The 22,257-nt window shown below is 42.9% G+C and overlaps 1 protein-coding gene across 3 annotated transcripts; it reads right to left on the bottom strand.

Moving 5' to 3' along the window:
• Window positions 1-106: 106 nt before the first annotated feature.
• On the bottom strand, window positions 107-21,507 carry EDRF1 (erythroid differentiation regulatory factor 1). Of its 3 annotated transcripts, none has more exons than XM_030951648.1 (25): window positions 21,323-21,507; window positions 19,629-19,741; window positions 18,155-18,221; window positions 16,857-16,982; window positions 16,246-16,370; window positions 15,737-15,896; window positions 14,414-14,515; window positions 14,024-14,145; window positions 13,182-13,293; window positions 12,353-12,500; window positions 12,169-12,277; window positions 11,751-11,862; window positions 10,554-10,814; window positions 10,181-10,252; window positions 9,919-10,069; window positions 8,169-8,357; window positions 6,940-7,140; window positions 6,369-6,587; window positions 5,827-6,050; window positions 5,349-5,507; window positions 4,786-4,935; window positions 4,412-4,565; window positions 4,034-4,149; window positions 3,273-3,436; window positions 107-859 (listed from the first exon to the last, which is right to left on the bottom strand). In XM_030951648.1, the coding sequence occupies exons 1-25, from the start codon at window positions 21,386-21,388 to the stop codon at window positions 703-705; spliced, it is 3,579 nt and encodes a 1,192-aa protein (XP_030807508.1). In that variant the 5' UTR covers window positions 21,389-21,507; the 3' UTR covers window positions 107-702. The 3 variants fall into 3 exon arrangements, with proteins under 3 accessions (XP_030807508.1, XP_030807507.1, XP_030807509.1); XM_030951647.1 differs by having other exon boundaries at window positions 19,629-19,837; window positions 21,323-21,388; XM_030951649.1 differs by lacking the exon at window positions 14,414-14,515 and having other exon boundaries at window positions 19,629-19,837.
• Between the last annotated feature and the right edge of the window lie 750 nt (window positions 21,508-22,257).

The raw sequence follows: 22,257 nt of genomic DNA, 5'->3' as shown, positions 1-22,257 counted from the left end.
TCTGTTGAGCAGTTTGCTGCTCTGAGGAGGGTCACAACCAAGAAAAATAAGGCAGACTGATGTGTTTATATTTAATAAATAAATTTTTATTTAAAAATATCCTCTCATTTATTCACAGTTTCAAGTTTGAAAAAAGATAATACTATTCTTGATCAATTCCAACATAGCTGAAACCATTCACTTTCCAAAACAAAATCCCAGAGATGGCTGATAAATTGCAAGAGTCACATCAAAGCTAGAAAGGCACAGGTTTTTGTGCAGGATCCTCCCTGGGATTAAGAAGTGCATCCAGAAATCTCCTGGTACAGCTTGGGCTGCCTTTAGCAGTGGAAGTGCTCCAGTGCAGCCTTGCTTACAAAACACATTTCAATAAATACCAAACCAGAGCAGCTGTGAAGTTACAGCTGTGAGGTTACATCTTTATGCAAAACACAGATTTCACTGCCAAGAGAAAAACCAGGAATTTCCCCACATTGCAGAAGTTCCATTTTTATCTCCAGAACCCCAAGCTGGCATTTCAAACAAAGAAACGCCGCGAGCCGAACAAGGAGAGCTTTGTGGGGCTAAAAAGGAATCCCTGTGCTTTCCCAAGTTCCAAGGGAACAACAGGGGTGAGAGCTCACCCTCAGTGAACAAACACTCCATGGGAACACCCCAGTGCTCCCAGCAAGGCACTGGTGCTGCAGCCCTGCAGGGCAGCCCTCACTGCAGGCCAGGGCTGCCTTCCAGCTGCTCCAGCAGGCTCAGCAGGAGCTCGCTGCGCTCCAGCAGCGACAGCCCCTTGTTGGCAGTGGCACGGAGCAGCAGGGAATAAACCTGCTTGTTGGTCCTCAGAGCTGCTTCCTCCTCACTGCTGCCCCTGCAAAGAGAGCACAGAATCCCAGCTTGTAACTGACCACAGCTCTGCCTTCTGCACGTTATCAACAGCATTATTCAATAATGTTGGTGAGAATCCCAACTTGTCGGAATTCAGGACATCCCTCCGGCTGTCCTGGATTGCCAGGACCCCTGCCAGGGGGCTCAGAGACCCTGGCACAGAGCCCAAGGTGCCTGTGCCTTTGATTATGACCCGTGGAGCAAGTTACCAACCTTACATGAAGATCTGCAAGCCACGACAGTTTAAGTAGAATGATAGTGAAATTATCACAGGGTGAAAAATAGATTTTTGGGGTTTTAGAATGGGGGTTCAGGGGGCAAGATGGAGGGATCAGGGGGCGTGTCCAGCCTTCCTCCTTCTTGTTCTCGGCCTCCATCTTCTGCTGTGATGTTGGCACTTTTAGATTGGTTTAGAGTAGAAGCTCACTGTCTAACATAGGTGATAGGTATTGGGAAGTAATTGTAAATATTGTACACATAGTTTTTAGTATAAAGACATAACACTGCCCTGGGGCAGGCAGAGTGCCTCTGTCTGTCCTGCTGAATGCCCTGTCTCGGACCTCGGCAGGCCAGAGAAAGAATTTTATAGATATGGAACAATAAACAACCTTGAGACTGAGAACTGAAGAGCTCTGACTCCTTCTTCGAACACCAGGCTGGGAAAATAGACTTTCTAACACATCTCAGGGTCACTGTGAGCAGCTAGAGACTCTGAGACCAACTGTATACTGGGATACTGGATACTGAGTATCCCAGCTGGATAACTGGGGACATCCTCTGCCCCCACCATTCCCTGCACTGAAGTCAGAGCATTCTGTTTATACTGCATGCAGGAACATAAAATATAACAGACTATAAAATGTACAAGCAGCAGTCAGGTTAATTGCAAGTGCTTCAGGAATGACTGAGAAATGTTGAAGCAAATTAAATTCATAACACACTTGGCAGGAATCAGGTTCATTTATTAAACAGAACAGGTAGTCAATAAAAAGCCACTGAAATGCAAAGTATTTCTGGGATAAGTTACAAGTATTCCCAGAACAAAGAATTACTTTCAATTACTTTTCCCCTCCAATTTGCACAGCCAAGTTCTGTTCTGCTCATGATTCCACTTTGGGAGGGTACAACTGATTTCATCCATTTTGGCTGCCAGGCTGCAAGTTTGGCTATCAAACACTAATTTTACTGCACGTTTCCTGGTTTTTGCCAAAGTGCACCCAAGACCCTGAAGCAGCATTTGAACTCCAATTTCCCCCCTTTTCACCCCATTACTAAAGCAGAGGGCAGAACTTCCCCTCTCCAGAGCAGAAGGGAGGAAATGCACACAGGATGTACAGAAGGTACAAGAAAGGTTAAATCAAAGGTAGTTTCAAGCTTGGCCTCAAAGTTTCAAGGAGCTGAGGAGATTTTAAGAGTTCCCCTTGCACAGCATTCAAACTGTAACAAGTTCCCTGTGTGGAATCTTCAGTGCAAAACCTCACAATGATGCCAAGGTAAATGTGGGGCAAAAACCCTCCAAAACAACAAATGAGGAGTTGCTCCTGTTATGAGACAACAGAACTAAACCCATTTACTCAGTTAGCTGTGACATCTGCTTGGTAACATATGAATTATCCTGTAAAAATCCTCTGTGTTTCACATATTCAGATTGCCACCTTGTGGAAGCTCTTTTTTAAGAGGTGAAAGCTCCTAACATTGCCTGAAAAACAGCTAAAAACACACCCAGGCTGTGTTCTCTTCTCATGTTTTTTTATTTACCAGTCTCCCACTATCAGCAGACAACTTCCTGGGCTCAATGAACTCATTTCACAGTTTACTTTTAGCAAAACAGCTCTTCCATCAGCAGGGCTTCAATCCCCAAAACTATTAACCCAACTTCCAAGCCTAAAAGAATCCTCTAAAACTAATGCCACATTTTCAGAACTTCACTTTATGTAACATTAGGAGCAGCTCCTGCAGTCACACACTTGCTGCAGGGGGAGTAAAAGGTATTTTCTGGGTCCCAAAAGGAGCACCACACACATTCAGATCAAAGCAGCAGAAGGAGTGGGGGAAGGAATTTGCTGCCACACCAAATCTCAACATCTCTTCAAAGTCAGCACAAAAAGAACTCAGGTTTGTCCTGAATGCCAGCAGCAGGACAGAAGACTCCATTAGGAGTTAGTAAATTCTCTGACACCAGTGCACATGTCCCCATATCCATCCCTCTCCTTGCAGCATTACTGATGTGCCTGAGTTTCTGCTCAGGTGTTCTGCTTGCCAAACTCCACTGACATTTTATCAGCAAGATGCATCAAGAGACCAGCAGCACCCAGCAGCTGCTCCCCCAGGAACTCTGCTCAGTCACACACCAATCTCACTACACTCAGGATAAAGGACACCAAATTTCAACTCACCCAATCTTCTTTTTGCTTGAAGTTAACAATTTAATGGATTGGAGGAGAAGGAAAGACATCCTGGACTCAAAAATCCCGAGCAGTTTCAAGACTTCCTCTTTGTTAAGGCCTGCAGAGGAATCGTTCACTGACACGCTCTCAGCAGGACTTCTATCCTTGCTGATCTACAGGAGACAAATAACCCAAAACTATTTCACTGAATTTCACCTCTTAAATACACGGGGAATGGTTTAAAAAACCCTCTTGCAGGTGAGCTGACTTTTACATGTGTTACCCAAACTGCCAGCAAGGGACACACACATCAGCACATCCTGCAAGGAATTCTTGTCTGAGGCATCAGGAACATAATTCACACTGGCTACAGACAGCCCTGCACGTTTTAATATTTAAATATACCAGAGAGAGAGAGCTTTTTTTTATTATACACAGATTCTGATGTTCTTAGAGAAGACTTAAGGGATGGCAGAGTTGAACAAAAAGAAGTTCATTTGCAGAGTCAGGCAGTCCACATCTGTACAGAAATAGGTTTTTCTGTACAGAAATATGTTTGAATCCATCTCTGGATCATTTCTAGAGGAATTTTTTTTTTATCCACTTCCAGGTTAAGGGAGAACTGCAATACATCTAACTCTGTCCACATTCTTTAAGCCACTGGCTCTATGGAAAAGTAACCATGGAATATTTTAATTGCCAAATGCCCCTTCATTTGTGAAGGCACGAGCCAAAAGGGAGCAGGAACACACCACTTGAAGTTCCTTTACCTGTTCAGTTTCTGCCACAAGCTCCTTCCTGATGAGCTGAAATGCACCCTTGGTTTTGGTCATTATATCAAGGGCCCCAGACAGTGTCTTTAATTTCCCAGCACTGCTGTTCTGACCTAAAAAAATGAAGTACAAAAGGCTGATGTTACAGAGTGTATTTTTCTTCCATCCAAAGACTTCAAGAGTTAGGAAGAAAGCCCTTACTGCCCTAGTCAGCTGAAAAGCAGCAAGATAAAAGTGCCTTGTCTCCTCTCTTGAGGAAAATTCTATTCTGAGCAGCAGACTGCTCCTGCTCTCATATAAATTTAGTTATCTAAAAATGAAACTAAGTAGGCAGTGGTGGTTTGGAAAGCTGTTTAAAGGCAGAGCTGCACTTACTGGCCATCTGGAACTCTGCAAAGGCCACTCTCTCCAGCTGCACACGCAGCAACTCGCAGGGGGCATCCTTGAGGAGCTGGAAGAGCCGCACGGCTTTGCTGTAGTGGAGATCAGCCAGGACACGGTGCTGCTTCCTCAGGTGCTCATCACCAACCTGCACTCACAGCAGGGCACACAGTAAATCCCCCTCTGGATGGTCATGAGAGCCACTGCAAGGCTTTACTTGGAAAGGGTTGGGAAACAGCACTCGTTTCTTTGGTTAAGTAATTGAAATAAATATATCCCAGCTACAGGTAGAAGGATAAATATCAGCTCCACACATAGTGAGCATGTTAAGGATGGAATTTAGAAAATCAAAGAGCCTGGAGCAATACCTGGTTCCTGAGGCAGCTGTGGTACATGGAAGCCAGCCTGTGGTGGATGGTGGCAGCTCGGTACTGGCACAGGGGCTGTCGTTCAGACACTGTATCAATATCACAGTACTTCAAGGACTTCATCATGGCTTCACTGACTTCCTTCTCTATCTACAACACAAATAAATGCAAATGTAAGGAAAATAAAAATCCCTGAAGAGGGAATGTAGTGTAGGACAAAGGGGAACCAGCCTTAAGCTGAAGGAAGAAGACTTAGATGGGATATTGGGAAGGAATTGTTCCCTGTGAGGGTGGGCAGGCCCTGGCACAGGTGCCCAGAGCAGCTGTGGCTGCTCCTGGATCCCAGGGAGCATCCAAGGTCAGGCTGGATGGGGCTTGGAGCAGCCTGGGATAGTGGAAGGTGTCCCTGTCCACAGCAGGGGTGGAACAAGATGGGTTTTAAGGTCTTTTCCAACCCAAACCATTGTATGATTCTACAATTCCAGTACCAACTTTGCTCCCTGTTCAGTTTTCCAGGATGCCAACAATGCATTTTTTCAGACACAATGAATGCCCTCTGTTACCTGCTCCTGAGCCTTTCTGGATAAGGGAGCATAATCCTGCTGCAGAGTTGCCATGGTGAAATAGGTTGTAGACAGCTCCCAGTTCACAGAATCCCAAACAGCTGGATGCACATCCCTCTTCCCCAGAGACCTCAGTGCCTTCAGGTAGTAGTCAATAGCCTACAAATGACAAAATCATGCACACAGTTACTGCCTGCATTTCTAACAACTACAATTCAACTTCCCTTTACTCAAAATATCTCCTTGAGCCTTCTTCAGTATTTCCCATTTGATGATCACTTTAATTCTGACCATGCAGTTCTTCTCCCTTGTGTGTGGCACTGCATTTGTGTTCAACACCACTAAAGCCCCACAGGAAGGATTAGGGTAGTATGGAGGCAGGACAGCCATCCCAGATTATTCCACCCAGATTTAAACATATTTACCAAAGTATTCACAAATACCTCACAGTAGGTGGAATTTTGGGGTCTGGGGTTACCTTATTGTAATAAAGGGCCTCTTCTGGGGAAAACTCCCTCTTGAAGTCCCCTTCAGCTGCACAGTGGGCCTGGGCACAGATCCTCATCAGCCTCCCCGTGTTGCACAGCAGAAGGGCAGCATTGGTGGCATCATCAATGGACTCAAAATTCTGAATTCCTTCTTCAAAGCAGGAGAAACTTTTCTTCCAGAGCTGCTGCTCTGTCGTCGAGACGTTTTTACTCACTAGGGTGAAGCACAAGGCTTAGAGACTCAAATTCCTCAGAGTTTGAAGTTTTCCCTGATGGCTTTTTGAGATCATTCTACACATTTTAAAGGAATTTCTACAAACTGTACATTCCATTATTCAGTTTAGGCTCAATTAACTACAGTTTACAGGCCACAGTGACCTACTGTCAACAAATAATCACAGTGGACATCAAAAAACTACAAAGTCACTTAAATGCCCTCTTTACAATCAGAAATAGATTTTTCATACAATTAGTGAACTTGATCACTGCTGTAGCTCCATGAAATGGTCAGGAATGGAAGAAGGATACTTGCCCACTCTCTCAGTCTGCACTGCAGCTGCCTGGTTCATGTAGAACACTCCAATCTCATTCCTGATATTGCCCATCCTCTTGAGCACCTGGATGTGCTGCTCTGGGTTTTGGCTTTTTAAGTTACTGAAGAGTAGGATTTCATAAGCTGCTTCATAGCATTTACAGCTGACAGAAAGCTGGTATTCCAAATCTGTGGATAAATCTGTAGCCCAGGCAAACGCTGGAAAACAAAATGCAAAGTCTTTGAGTCAAACAGTATTTCTCTAATTTAAGTCTAGGGGAAAATGCCCAGGGAAAGAACAAGACTCATGTCAGGTGGATTCTGTTTATCACTGAAGCAGTTACTGCCTCTAGTTGTTTCACAGCTTCAGGCCATGTCATACAATACCTTGACAAGCCCCTTCTGTATGACAGGCAGGATGAGCCTTCTCTGAAGAAAGCAGAAGTGAAGTGCAATAACCCCTCTGCCACAGGCTCTCCTAGTGCATGGTTTTGGGGAAACCCAGTGGAATTATTTATGTCTATCACGTATCCAAAGTCTGGCACTTCTCCTGTGTCAGTCAGGATCATACCTTGGCACCTGGATTCTCTGTGAAGGCTGTGTAATATCTCCTGATCTTCTTTAGTCTGGTAATTATATTCTTCAAGGTAAGCTGCTCTGTTGTTTGCATTCTGAGCCAGCATTAACTGGATATCTCCACAAAGGGTTAAGCACTGACACAGGAACACCAGCACCTCGGGCAGCATGCTGCCACACAGACAGCAGTAGGTATCTGGTGGGGAAAAAAACAACATGGATAAGGGAGGGGGAAAGAGAAGAATCACACATCAAAAGGCTTGACACAGACTGACAAGATAATTGGGTTTTATGTTACCTGTCTGCAGACAGAGAATAAGTGTGACAATGTGTTATCCTCAGAAGAAATAACCTATTTTAAAGTCACAGTTGCTCTACACAGCTGATGGTTTAAAAAGAGCCCCTATGCTGTCCAAGATGAGCAGTCACTCTGGTAATTACAAATGCTAACCTCAGATTTGACCAAGGGAAAACTGACTTTTGCAGATTGACTCAAGGGAAATACAGCCTGAAAAGTTAATTTCCAAAAGGTAGAGTTTATAAAAGACTATAAAAGACTGAAAGCTGCAGAGTCCTGTGAATTACTGAGAGGTCTATTGATGCTTTGTGCTAAGATCAAGTGGGTTTCTTTATAAACCTCCTCCTGCCCTAAGACAGGAGCCTTCCCTTATGGCAGGGAAATAGCACTTTGGTACTAAGCTACTGGCATTTCCCAGTTGGTTACACTCATTATGGCAGTATTAGTCTAAACAGCCTGATTTTACTTTTTTCCTTTTCCTCAGTAATACTTCAAGATGTATTCTATTTTAGCATCCAATTCCTCTGCTGAAGAGGTTTAGTATTTCTCGAAGATATATTTAAATAACATGGGAACCATGAGGGAATAAACACCAGCTTGCAACAGCATCACTTGGAGCACAGAACACTGTCTTGGCCTTGGCACCAGACAGACTCTCCCAAATTCAACTGCTCTGGAGCTCCAATATGCCCTCAAGTTCCCAACCTGTCAAAATGGGATCATCTTTCTATCGATCAGTGACAAAAGTTATCCTCACTTCAGAGACTTCTGCCCTGAATACTGAGCGGGACACTGAGTCCAGTTAAACACGAGCTTGTCACACTTGTCGCTGCACACCACAGGGAAAACCATGCACAGCAGTGTCTGATGTGGTGGCAGGTCTCTCCAGGCACTGGCACAGGTGACAAATCACTCAAGGAACTTACCATGGCACTGCAAGGCCAGCTTGATGTAGCGCAGCGCTCGCCCGTACTTCTGCAGGATCATAGCAGCATCAGACAGGACATAGTAAGCTCTTGATGATTTCAGGATGAGCTGGAGTTTCATTTTATATTGCCACGATCCAGGAATCATTCCTGACTGACTGGAATGCTTCCCCTTCTGGAAGGAGCCCACTGTGAGAGGAACAGAACCCCATCAGTGACCCTCCCCTCTGACATATCCCAGAGGCTGGACACGACTCCATCAGCACAGGCAGGATGGGAACTGCCTGATTACAGGCCTGCACAGGCAGAGCTCTGCCAGCTCATCTGCAAAACACACCCAACATGTGGCACTGCTCCATGCACTGCACCTGGCAGCAGCATGCTGGAATGCAGTGGGACAGTGACAGGGCAGGTGACCTCTCTGACCTCAGACAGCTTGTGGAACACAGGAGCAGAGGCCAACACTACTCCCTCAGGGAGCAATAGAAAAAACCACAAGAAAGTCACAGGCAGAATTTGTCATGTCCTCTACCACATCCTTAAGATAAATGCTCAGTTTCTGTATGAACAGTCTCAGTGAGAAAGCTTCTATGTGTGGGTTTAGCCTCCAGCACACAAGAACCTGGATAACCTGGTCCTTCCCACAAGGAAAACCAAGCACTTTCTCACACTTACTTAAGGATATCCTCTGCATAAAGTTATGAAGCTTTTCTTTGATTCTGCAGTGGTTATGGAGTCAGAAAGAACAGGTCACATACCCTGTATCCATCCACTGTTCACAGGTAGTTCTCTTGAAGTTAGAAATCCCAGGATTTACAGCACTTATCCTTTCCATATGTATGTAAATACGTACATGTGGCAGAGAAAACACATCATTCACATCACAGAAAACAAACCCAGGAACTGGGAAACAGAAATGAGCAAGTAGCTCTGCTGCTGCTGCTTCAGGGATGGACTCAACACAGATCCAGGAATCTGTGTGAGTGTGAATAACCAAAAATTGAACTGGCTTCTTATTCAGAGGTTTTTCAAAGGCAGAAAGGAGGAGAAAGGAATAAAGAACTGCCAAAGTAGGCAAGCTAATTTTTTTTCTGGGCTATGCTTACAGGGCTCCTTGCCCTGCAGAGAACTCCACTACTTTCAAACAAAAAGTCTTTCCTGGAACTTTTTATGTCACTCCAGAACAAAATAAAACAGAGACTGTATTCTGAAACTTCAGGAGTTTGAGCATTTAAGCAAACAAAACATCTCTTATTTGCTGCTTCTTTTCACAACTGTAGAGGTACAGGAAAAAAACCAAAAACCTAGTTAACATTTTATATGCAATTCAAGTACCTAATGTAGGAACAAAACCTGCCAGAAGGGAGAAATTCTTCCAGAAAACATCCAGGCCACACACACATAAAGAAATTAAGGCTATTTTTAAATCAACCCACAAAACTTAAGGTGCTGCACATACCAAACCTCAAAATACCAAGCCTTTATGGAAGTCATCTGAAAGCCACATCTAAGTAGGGTCCAGTAAAATCATGTGTTGACTAATGAAAGATTCTTTGCTATGCAAATAACTCAAATGAGCTCCTCTTTTCATATTTAAAAAGGAACAGACTGTTCTCCAATTTTCAGTGCACTTTTCCTTAGGCAATGCTGTAATTAGAGATTTAAGCACACTGTTTTGACAATCAAAATAAAGTAGCAGCAGTTTGTGTTGGCACTGGAAAGGTCTTATTTGCACAACAATACAACTTACTTTTGTCTAGAAATAAGGCCATCTGTTTTTCCAGAGACTCGGGACCACCACTGGTGGATTCATCCTCATATTTCAACGGGATTGGAGTGCTGGGGTCAGCTGCAGGAAGGTCACCTTCTTTTTTAACACTGCTGTCAACAGACTTCAAACCCTGCAAAAGGGAGAAATCCTTTCATTCACCTTGAGAGCAATATTTAGCAAACAGTAGATGAAGGATTGGGTGGGAGGTGAAGCATCCTCAGGAAGCTGGCAGTGAACTCACCTCCAGGACGTGGTTGAGCACCAGCCTGCAGCGCTCCTCGGTGCCGTGGCAGACAGGGAATGCACAGCTGGGCTTCAGTGGGGCACCAGGGAGGGAACAGAAGAAATGGTCAACCCAGGAAATACAAAATGACTGGCCAGAAGATGCAAATGAGAGGTAACATCAAAACAAAGTGCAATATGGAAAGGGAAAAAAAATCTACATGAAGCTTTTACCATAAAATTCAAACACCTCAGATTTTATGAGCAGTTCATGAACCGTTTCTTTGCCCACTTCAGTTAACCTGAAGGCAAAACTACCAAGGAACTGAATTTCACTACCCATGAACTGAATCATCCAGGAAATCCCTTAAATACCCCCCAGTGCCACTTACACGTATTCGATGCACAGACTTGTACTTTTCTGGTACTGACAACTCCCCAACAGATTTGATGATTGCCACTGCTTTATTGTCATCTGGGGGATCAGAACTGTTGCTGTAGGAACCATTTTCATCACTGTCTGGCATCTCTTCCTCTTCCTCACTGTAACTTTCATCAGAATTGCCATTTATAGGGAAGTCTGCACTGTCTTCTTTTTTAGGTTCATCCAGCTGAAAAAGCTCTGATAACATGTAGTTTGCTGAAGCAATGATCTTTGCAAAGAAGAGAAAAATATTATTCATTCTCAAGTTCAATTTTTCTTTTGAGAGGCAAGAATATCAATGATCTTAGAATAAGGAGGACAGAGGACATGCAAAGAGGTGTTTGATAACCTGTAAATAGAGCCTGAGCAAATTCCCTGGAAGGGAAAAGGATCCAAGCTGATCAAGTTTAGAAGAGACTAAAAACCAATTGGTAGAGAACAAGTACTGCCTGTTCTGACAGCTTGCAGATCACAGGAGACAACACAAGGGTCTTACGCAAGCAAAAAAAAATTAGCTGAAGAGATTCCACTGGGAGTTTGAAAACCTTTCACAACTCTAGAAGGAATCCACATTCTTATTAGTTTAATGTGTGCCATGTCTCCTCTTGTCCCATGTCTCCTCTCCCTTCTAAATATGACTCAGATTTTTCACATCACATTTTTGGGATTCATTTTCAGTTGAAAACAGCTTAAATCATTTAGAGACTCTCTAGCCCAACCCACATATCAAGGCAGGTTGCTCAGAACTGTGTCCAGCTGGACTTTGAGTATCTGAAAATATAAAGACTACAACTTCTCTGGTTGGCCTGACCCAGTTTTCAGCCACTTTCAGAGTAAAAATGTTCATATATTCACGTTTTACATTTTTTATCCAGGATCTGCTCCCAGAGGGCTCTCTGGCAGCAAGAACAACAGACTGCATGTAATGAGAAGTTCCTTTTTAGAGCAGGACAGACAGAAGACTTGTGCTGTAATGAGGGGCAGCAAAAAATACTAATTTTAAAAAATAGCATGGGGATTCTTTAAAAATAAAATCAATTTTTAAGTTTGTTTATAAATTTAAATTCTCTCCTTTGAGAGGAAGAAGTAGCACACTATTTATTACCAGGTTTATTATGATTACAGCATATTTACACAAAAGTGCAAGAAAACTTTGAATTCTCACTTGAGGATGTCTGCCATTGTCCAACAACTTCAGACAATTCAGGAGCAATGTTCTGATTGTGCCATAGTGTTTCTTGTTCTGGTTTTTCTTCAACATCATATTGCAAGCAACTCTAAAGAGAAAGTTGAACAAAACAGTGAAGTCCCTGGATAATTTGGTTGTGCTAGAAAAATAAAGAAGTTTTAAACAATATTCTACAGCTATTGATCTTCCAAACTGTATGATGAGTCTACAAGACTTTATCAGTAAAGAAGTTTACATGGAGAAATGGTGAAAAGGAAGAAGTCTGTTTTGATCTAGTGGGATTAAGATTTAGTGAGTTTGTGTATGATTGTCATTTGATCATGATTTTTGGTCTGTGTTCTGACTAGAACTGCACCAAGAATGAAGTACTGCAATAAAAATGATAAAAACTCACTTGTACAGCAGAATTGCCACTGGCATTGTAAAAGGGTTTTGGTATTTGTCTTCAGTCTCTTCACAAAGCGTGGTGAGGTCATAGAGCTTTACTATGTCACTCCCACTTGCTGAAAAGGAAAATTTTTCATTAATCAACATCACATTACTATCAAATCTTTTCAAACTGATCTAAACCTCCTTACCTTTAAACAGCCAATAGGTGTGTCCTTCTTTGGTGCAATTTGATTTCAGAAAAGATAAGATATTTTGAGCAATATCTTTTATCACTTTGGTAGAAAAATTGGAGTTTTCCAAATTGGGAATATCTTCAGTCTTGATCATTTCATATTTCTGCAAAGAACAGAAATTAAGACTTGAGCTTAGGTTGGAGGGGTTTGTGACACCAAAATTAATATATCAGTATCTCCATCAGCAGCTGAAAGAAAGGCTGCTATTATGATAAATTGAATTAATTTCTATGATTTACTTTAAGCAAGCACATCTTAACTATACTACTCAAACAAAGCTTTAAGAAGGATCCATTTCTGTCACAAACATGGCAAATGGAGAACAAAAGATGAGGAAAAATAAGGGGGAGAAGGTACAATATCTGCTACTTCAACCAAACCTAGTCAGCCTAGGAAAGAACTCCAGGCTACCAGGTGGAACAGAAACACAGCTGGTCCACAGTAAAACAGCAGAAACATTCAGAAGCTTGCATCTGTCTTGGCAAGGGAACACTGCAGATTTCAAGATGTAAGAAACTGATTTCTGCAGTTATATTTTTTATTTTTGCCTTCACTCAAACACCAGGGGAAGAAAGAATCTTGCATGCATGAAAGGGAGGGGAAGAAAGAATACACTATTTTTAGATGATTGCTGCAAGCTGTCTAAGATGCTTCTCATTCTGCACCACAGTATTTTTGTCATCTTTGCTCAGAACACTGTGAAGGATCTGTGATAACTGAGGCAATTTTAGAAGATGAAGAATTAATTATTATTTTAAGGCATAATGCCAAGAGCCAGACTTACCTGAACAATTCCATTGACATGAAAGCACATCACAAGCTCTGGTACGTTGCATATTAAGTTGTCCAACCAATAGTCAATCCCTGTTAGCACATTTATTGGCTTGTTGTTATCCCTAAAATAAAATATTTCTAGTGTTATTTAAACCTTTGTTTATCCTTCAGGAAACATTAGGAAATTAGGAACATATTCAGGAAATATTAGGGATGTTCACTAATGGAATCTAGGTTTAAGTCCCCTGAGAGTGGATGGACACTAAAACAATGATTTCTGAATTGCTGTATTAATGAGTTATAACGAAACAGATGTGCTGATCTCTCCAATGGAATATGCTCACATTCCATCAGCAGTATGCAGTTTTTGCCCACATTTAAACAGGCTTCAGATATCACACTATTACCAAGATAATAAGTACCTCAGAAGTTCTAAAGGAATAGCATTTTTAGCTGCAACTAATTATAGCACAAACCTACTCTCAGGCCTTCCAGAATTCCTTGCAGAGCAAGGTACTGTTAATTCTTAAATGTGTCTTTAAAAGATGACAAATACACCAAATCAGCTTAGAGTTTTTGCTCATTCTTTGCCTATGTAAAGGTAGGGACAGGATGAGTGGTAATGAAGGGATTGACATTAAATTGGGACTGGAATAGTTCTGTCTCACTGCTCAGTAACATTTTAACTGCTTATGACCAACAAGCAGCTACTAAAATTCAGACTCCCAGGAAGAGAAGTATTATTGCTCTCTTTTATAAAAAGAGAAAAAAAGTGCAGATAGCTAACTAGGAAGCAGAGTAACAAATCAGTCAAGGCTGGTATAAATAATATCTATGAACTTCTAAGCTCACCTGAGACGCAGGCTCACAGCAGGGTACCTCCCACCTCCAAATATTGGCATATTTGATCCCACCAACATGTGGATATCTTCAAAGGTCCACAAGATATTACGAACAAAGTCATTTTTAAGTCCCTTCGTTAAGAGAAAACAGAATTGGCCAGTAAATCAGTGGCATAACACTTGTTCTCCATGACATTCTGTGGAATTATGAGACAGCAAGAAGCCAAAGCAGCAAATAAAAGCCAGCACATGACAAACTCGGCGCGTTCACAGGAACTTAAAATTGCAGATGCCACAAAAGCTACTGCTACAGGGACTGAGGTTTGGCCTTGGCTCCAGTTCAGGCCTGGTTTGGAGGTGCTGGTTTAACCTGGGGGTTCAGCTTTCACATAAAGCATACCTGACTGTTCTCCCCATCATTGAACAAAGGAGACAGGTTTTGTTCTCTGGGGGCTGAGGCCACGTGCCCCACTAGATATGAGGGTTCAAGAGGCACATTTCCCTGTGGAGAGCACAAGGATAAGGAGTGATTCTGCTGCTGAGGTCAAGTCGGCCATTTAAAAAGATATGAACAACAAAAGCACGTAAGGGAAAAACTTTTATCTCCAACATCTTTAAATAAATCTGCATAAAACTGCAAAAGGCCTCTAGGCAGTGACTAGAATACTTCTTTTCTACAGTTAGTGCCAAAATGTTGTGTTTTGTAATATTCTCAGAGGCTCTGGGAAGAAACCAGGAAGTATTTACAAGAGCTCCTTATTAACCCAGGGTCAACACAACATTATCAGTGTCCAGAAGCAAAACTTCTATCCTGCTGGTTTATTTATGAACTAAAGAAACTGGCACTGTGCAAATGCACAACAGCTTCTTTATCATAAACAGTCTGAATGGGGCAATGGTTCCTCAAGAGAGTGGAAGAGAGAAGGAATCCTTTTTCTAAAAGCTTTCAAGCACTGAAGCATTTCTCCACTTCACACAACACATGCAGTTACAATTTTATGGCCAATGTAGGTTAGACACCCCCTAAATTTGGCAGATCAGTTGGTAACATTGTGCAAGCACAACTGTAGCATCATTATTATATGAATGCAGACTGAAGACAGCAGACCTTTCAACCTCTCCAAAATTTAATCAGTTCTGTTTTATATTACTCGCAAAAACCACAGGAATGAACAGTTTTCATAAATAAGTTTAGCCAGAATAGAAACCCTGAATTAGGGCCTGATACTAATCATAGCTTGTTGCATAATTGCTGTAAACATCTCCCCTTTCACTTGTGTAATCTCATGGCAAGTATTTTTAAGTACTGCTTAACTGTTTTCCCTTTTCAGAAATTTTCACTTTCCTCTTCCCCTAACAAATTCAGGGCCACCAGAAAATGGATTTAATGGTAGATTAAAAAAAGAAAGACCAGAACTTTAAGCTTCCAAACACATCTTCTGATTTTGAGCATTTTCCTACTCTTAGGTAAAGGCACTGATGAATACTCTTAGCCAAAGGATTTGTTTCTCAAAGATGCTGGGATAAATAGCAATTTCGCATTACAGTGACAGAACAAATATCTGAATTTTGGAGCTCTGAATCACTGGCAAATCTGGAACTGCACCTCCTGCCAAGTTCTCCTCATGCCTTAGCTCAGCTCTTTCAGCAAAGGGAGCTGCAGCAGCACTTCTGAGAACCTTTCCCCATCTGTGGTGCCATGTAAAACATTCTTCACACCAACCTGGTTAGAGGCACCTGGATCTTCAGAGAGCGAGGAAGGCATTTCAAAAGGAGCTGGCCAGGAGGCCCTTCCTGCTTCATCACTCTCACCTGCAACAGGACCCTCCTGGTGCTGCTTGGAAGTGGAAGGAACAGGCTGAGCAGCTCCATCTCCATTAATGCTGACAAGGAAACATTTACAAGTTCAGTTGACAAGATGCAAACAGATCCATTTTTAGAGTTGTTATGTTTGATGCACCCTTGCCAACAAATGACTTGGCTGATATGCAGTTAATTATGTCATGCTGTTTATTTTATCCTTTAGTATTTCAATTTTAAAGTAAAATACTTCAAATTCTGTGAAAACATTTCATGTTATTTCCTGACCTCACCCCTCAATTCCCTCGTTTGAGGAAAAAGCAGTAAATAAATCAGACCATAATGGAATTTTAACATTTACTCCAAGACCAAAAACCAAGCAGAAGTGGTGCAGAATTCAAGTTTCATGCAGACAAAAAGACAAAAGGTTACCTGTAATATAAAAACTTAGAAAGTATTGCCTTCTGGTACCAATGTTCTTTACTCTTCTTTTTTCTTTGCCATTTCTGATCAATCAGCCTTTGATAAAACTCTTTCAGCCATGTCCAGTCCCCTGTCTAAGCAACAGAAGAAAGATAAAAATAATGTGAAGAAGCATCTGCAAAGTAAACCAAGTGCCTTATAAACTTAGAAATACTCCTCCACAAGAAGAAACCAAGAAAATAACTTCAGAGCTGAAGTCCTGAACTGGTCATTTATTGAGAATACAGCTGCTAGGAAAGTTATGTTCTTACTGATAATTTGACTTAATTAGAAAATCAGATAGATAAGAGGCTACATAGGAAGAAATACATATTGCTTATAAAATCAATCAAATGCTATAGTAATACTGAAGTAATTACACAGAAGTGAGACATAGAATATTAACCCTACAATGCCATGAACACAGGACATCAGTGTTTGTGGGTAAACTGGTGGAGAACAGAACACCCTTGGCACCCACATATGATTCTTAGGGCTTTCCAGACATTTTCTTGCTACTCTATTCCTGAAATAATGCATTTTGCCCACGTGCCACAGTTATTAAAAACGAGATGGCTCACTTGAGATGATCTCATGAAGAGTTCCTGGATATCCAATTCATCCAGCAGGAGTGTCCTCCCAATCCTGTGCACTGCCATGCTCACGTGGGACTTGCTGTAAGGGATCTTCAGGAGTTTTTTGATGTTCTTGCAGAAGGAAAGTGAAAAGAGAGAGTATTTAATATAATTATGCTGCATGGGAAGACAACTGTCAGGAAACTAGGGCTCCATCATGTGTCACAGTGACTTGGGGAAACTCCAAGCCTTAACTCCACCACTCCAAACATCCCCCCTTCCTTCCTTCTTCTTCCCCCAGCCCCCTTTGGTCAGTCAGGGTCCCCTGTCCTGGCTGTGTCCCTTCCCAGTTTTCCATGCACTCCCAACCCCCTGCAAGCAGAGCTGGATGGGAAGCAGGAAAAGTCTTGGCTCTATGTAAGCCCTGCTCAGCAACAGGAAAAACATCTCTGTATTATCAACCTGTGCTCAGGACAATCCCAAAGCAGGCCCTTACCAGCCACTGGGAAGAAAATTAATGCCACCCCAACCCACATGGTCAAATTAAACCTGACAGTGGCAGGGATTTGAAAGCCATCCCACAAGAAAATGCATTTGCTGAGGGCAGAGAACACAAATGACAATGATAAAGAGCCCAAATCACCAGTAGGAAGAACACACATGGCTTAAACACGTTGTCTGATTGGATCACCATGACCAGGTACCAACAAAAATGACAAAAATATCCAAGGGCATGATTTGGTTTGTAAACCTTTATTTTCACAGCACGAATGCCAATTCTTTGCCAGGTGTCCAAAGCAATCCAGACAGAGATCTAAATCTGAATACAAATCTGACAAATATTAACATGAGCATGTTTCCTCTTCTGAGCAGCCTCATCTGAATTCTATAGATATTACCAGCACCAAAAGAGCTGACAAACTGACAAAAATCAAATGAAAGAAGAAGTTGGAGGGGAGCTCTCTCTTCTAGATAAGAATAGGAAAAAACAACATCTTGAGAGTAACAGTTTGCATCAAAATAACTGATTTCAAAGACACAAGACAACTACCTTGCAAGACTGATTCACTAAACTGCACACTTTAGCTGCAGATTATCTGTAGAACTCCAGAAGAAATATGACTTTTCTCTCTACATTTCTTATTCAGTGATCACAACTCCCTTACTTGGCGATCTGTGATTCATTAAGGGATCATTCCTTTTTCCCAAAGGACACAAAGATGCCAGAAGCCATCACAGTATCTTAATATAAAAGTTTATGCAATGTAAGTATTTGAATGAGAGAATTTAGGATGTGTCCATACCTCTGAATCAGATACAACATCCACATCATTTCCAACTGAGTCAATGAAGTCATAGGCCATCCCAAAGCTATTAAAAAAAACATTACAAGTTAAGACAGTTCCAGTGTGACATTACAGACCTGGCTTTTATATCTATTACATGTTTGAATGGCTTCATAAAAAAAAAAAATTACCCAGCTAAACATCCCCTAGGGTAATGAGACCTAAAATTAACAAAGTAACTTCATCTTCATATTCTTCAAGTTTTTCAAATATATCTTTGAAAGTGCTTAGATCTAATTCCAGGACATTCTGTAACACTTAAAGTTTTGTGAAAATCAAGCAAAATCAGAGGAAAATTAAGGATTCCTTCTAACACTGAAAATAAGAAGAGTTCTTCAAGGAGTTTCTCTGTAAAGCATTAAGCATATTAAATACTTTAATTTTAGTAGCTGTAATTGAATTTTACCTCTTATTCACATTTTCCAGAACTGCCCTACATGTTGTAACAGACACATTGTCTCTTCTTCCACCCTCGTTAAGGAAATTACAAGGTACTTAAGCTGGAATATTTGAATGTACAGATCATTCTTTAAAACAAATCCAGGTACCACTAAAATCCAAAACATACATGATGTGCAAGTTATACTTTTGTTATCAGCTTTTTAATACTGACACTAGAGAAAGAGATTGAACTGCCAGCCTCTATTTGACAATCAGAGTATCTAAAATAAACATGAAAAATTCATAAAGCCCTGAAAAATATGTTACTCTGCCCTGAAAAGTACAGCTCCTGAAAGAGATAATGAGGATATAAACACAGACCTTGAACAAACTGTTAGATTTCACTGACTGACTGACTTGGTGTGAATTTGCTTGTTCAGCACAGGATTTGAGCCTCCTGTTTATGAACACTCTCAACTCAACTCATTCAACAATTCAGCAAACATCTACACTGAAAGGTAACACTGCTTTTTGGGTGTGACCCTCATTTCACCTATGGTGTGACAGAAATATGAAATCCTGATATAAATACGAAATTTCATTTGTATTAGTCAGGTCCAGTTTGTAAAGATCCAGAAGAGCTATAAATTTGTTTCCAAGGGGAACCAACCACATGTTCTATTTCACCTGTTATCAAAGGCAGAAGGGCTGGCTGAACCAGTTCAGTTTGATCTGGGCCAACCAGGGAGGAACAAAAAGTCAGTTTGACTGTCTGAGGCAAGGTGTCAACATGCACGTGAACAAATAAACAAAACCATCTCTGTATGTTATGTAAATAATCAACATCATCAATCATTTATTAATGAGACAAGATCAGACCATAGAGGCAACAACTCAAGATGAAAAAGTAGAGGGAGAATGGTTAAGACAAAGCAATATGGAGTTGCTATGGTAAAACCTCTACTTTCTACTTTAAATGATACAGGATCCACATTCACAATCAGAATTATTCTTAAAGGCCTGGAAAAAAATAGGGGCTGCTGTTATTTACCTTGAGAAGGGTTTACTTTTTTTGCTGTTGCCCAGAATGGTTGTCCCTGCAGGTCCAAGCTTGGCACTTTCCCGTAACCAGTTGGCAGGAGGCAGCTTCAGGTCTGTTTTCTCCTGCAGACGGGCAAAGGCTGCCTGAGGAGGGGCTGAGGAGTATTTCACCACAGCACAGCTCTTCACCTCATTGCCTCCAAGGAACAGCACCGAGCCCTGGTTTCCAGAGAGAAATTAGCCTTCTACTTAAGTGTTGGCAATTAAAACTATTAAAACTGTGATAAGTTATTTTTAAGGCTAAGTGAGCAAAATCCAGTCCTATAGTCACCTTTCCCCAGCACATACAGTTTTCCAGTTATCTCAATTCCAATTCATGTCAAGCATAAGCTTCACTTAGGAATTATCACAGAATCATTTCGGTTGGGAAAGACCTCCAAGATTATCAAGTCCAATCTGTGATGGATCACCACACTGTCACCCAGACCAGAGCACTGAGCAAGGCATCCAGTCTTTGCTTGGACACCTTCAGGGATGGGGACTCAGACAGCCTGTTCCAACGCTTGACAATCATTTCCATGAAGGAATTCTTCCTGGTGTCCAACGTGAGGCTCCTCTGGCCCAGCCTGAGGCCGTTCCCTCTGCTCCTGTCCCTGTTCCCTGGAGCAGAGCCCGACCCCCCCCCCGGCTGTGCCCTCCTGGCAGGAGCTGTGCAGAGCCACAAGGGCCCCTGAGCCTCCTTTGCTCCAGGTGAGCCCCTTCCCAGCTCCCTCAGGGATTCTCCATTCCCTTCCCAGCTCCTCAGGGATTCTCCAGCCCCTGCCCAGCTCCTCAGGGATTCTCCATTCCCTTCCCAGCTCCCTCAGGGATTCTCCATTCCCTTCCCAGCTCCTCAGGGATTCTCCAGCCCCTTCCCAGCTCCTCAGGGATTCTGCAGCCCCTTCCCGGCTCCCTCAGGGATTCTCCAGCCCCTTCCCAGCTCCATTCCCTTCCCTGCACACACTCCAGCCCCTCAGTGCCTTTCCTGACATAAAGCCCCAGAACCAAGCCCAGAATGTAAGGCTGGACCTCAGCAGTGGGACACACAGGGGGGCAACCCCTGTCCTGGTCCTGTGGCCACACTGTGGCTGATCCAAGCAGGTGACAGTGGCCTTCTTGCCCACCTGGGCACACGGGGGTACGAGAATAAAGTGCCACTAAGGTCAGCAGCCCACACAACACACAGTTCGTCAGAAAGGTTAAAAGGAACACCACTCCTCCCACTGAGGTTTGTGAAACTAGGTGGTTATTAACACCAAGTGTTCCTTAACACCAACATTAAAGCTAAACAGGCTTCTACCTTATTTTTATTAAATAATAATAAATTAAATAAGCTTCGCGTTTGCCTATTTCTTTTCAAACACGCAGCTGTCAGCCGTGTGAGAAGAGCTTTGAACTAACACATGTCGCGGGAAAAACAGCTCCACAGGACACCACTTACGTAAATACAATGCACTTAGGCATAACAACAGCAACACTGCTCGCAATTAACGCTCAATCATAATTAGCGTGTTCCCTACAGCACTCCGGCCCTGACAAACTGGAAAGAGGATCAAAAACACCGCTTCAATTCAAACACCACTAGGGGATGTGTCTGTAGGCACCGCTCGACCCCCCCGTCAGCCCTCTACCTCACCCAGCACGGCCGCCCCCAGCGCCGCTCACCTGCTTGGGCTCCTCGGCGTCTCCCCTCAGCGGGGCAGCGGCGCCCGCGCCGCAGGGCTCCTCCATGGGCGGGGAATGGTCCGGGAATGGAGCGGGGATGGAACTGGGAATGGAGGGGAATGGAGCCGGGAAGGGGCCGCGGGAGCGGAGCCGCTTCCCGGGGGCGTCCGGGCGGGAACCGCCGCCTCTCGCGAGACTTTTCGAGAAGGCGCGGGAAGGGCGGGATCTGAGGGCGGTGCCGTGAGGGGCGGGAGGCGGCGGTGGCTCCGTGAGGGGCGGGTGTGGTGCTCCCAGCGGGGTCAGAGAGGCTCTGAGGTCGGAAAAATACATGGCTAATCTGTGAGCGATCCCTACTTTGTCAATTACACCGAAGTACGGAGTGTCACGTCCAGTCGTTCCTTAAGCACCGCCCTTGGCAGCCCCCTCCAATTCTTGGCCACCCTTTCCATGAATAAATTTTCCCGAATCTCCAATCTAGATCTCCCTTGGCACAGTTTGAGGCCATACACGGCTGAGCCAGAAGGTCCCCCCGTACCTCCCTTTCTCCAGGCTTGTTTGACTTTCCTGGATAACCGGGACCTTAATGAAACAAGCGAAAACTTGGTAGTGTGGTACCTAAGCATGGGAGAGCATTGAAAATTGCAGTGTCCTGCCCTCTGTACACTGAGTTCAACAAAAGCTAAGCTCTGATGGCTTAAGTAAGCAAGTAATTCCTAAATAGTGCCAATGGGATTTTTAATATTTATTATTTTCCGTGTAGATGGTATTCCTCATTCTCTAAACCGCAAGAGGCAGTACACTTCATGACTGGTCAGGGAGTACAAATGCCGATTGCCTCATAAATTACATCTGTATCTGTATCTATAGCCACATGTATCTTTTAATACACACACACACACACACACACACACACACACACACAGATATAGATCATG

This window comes from Camarhynchus parvulus, chromosome 6, assembly GCF_901933205.1.
Source record: "Camarhynchus parvulus chromosome 6, STF_HiC, whole genome shotgun sequence".
Lineage (NCBI taxonomy): Eukaryota > Metazoa > Chordata > Aves > Passeriformes > Thraupidae > Camarhynchus > Camarhynchus parvulus.
The sequence above is the reverse complement of the archived record's forward strand: the minus strand, read 5'-3'. Positions and strand labels throughout refer to the sequence as shown.

Coding starts and splice junctions, on each gene's coding strand:
- EDRF1 (XM_030951647.1), bottom strand. CDS start 21,388: ATGGAGGAGCCCTGCGGCGCGGGCGCCGCTGCCCCGCTGAGGGGAGAC. Junction 16,371..16,856: donor TCTTCATGAGATCATCTCAA/GTGAGCCATCTC, acceptor TCTGTTGCTTAG/ACAGGGGACTGGACATGGCT. Junction 7,141..8,168: donor GCTGGCCTTGCAGTGCCATG/GTAAGTTCCTTG, acceptor TTTCCCCACCAG/ATACCTACTGCTGTCTGTGT.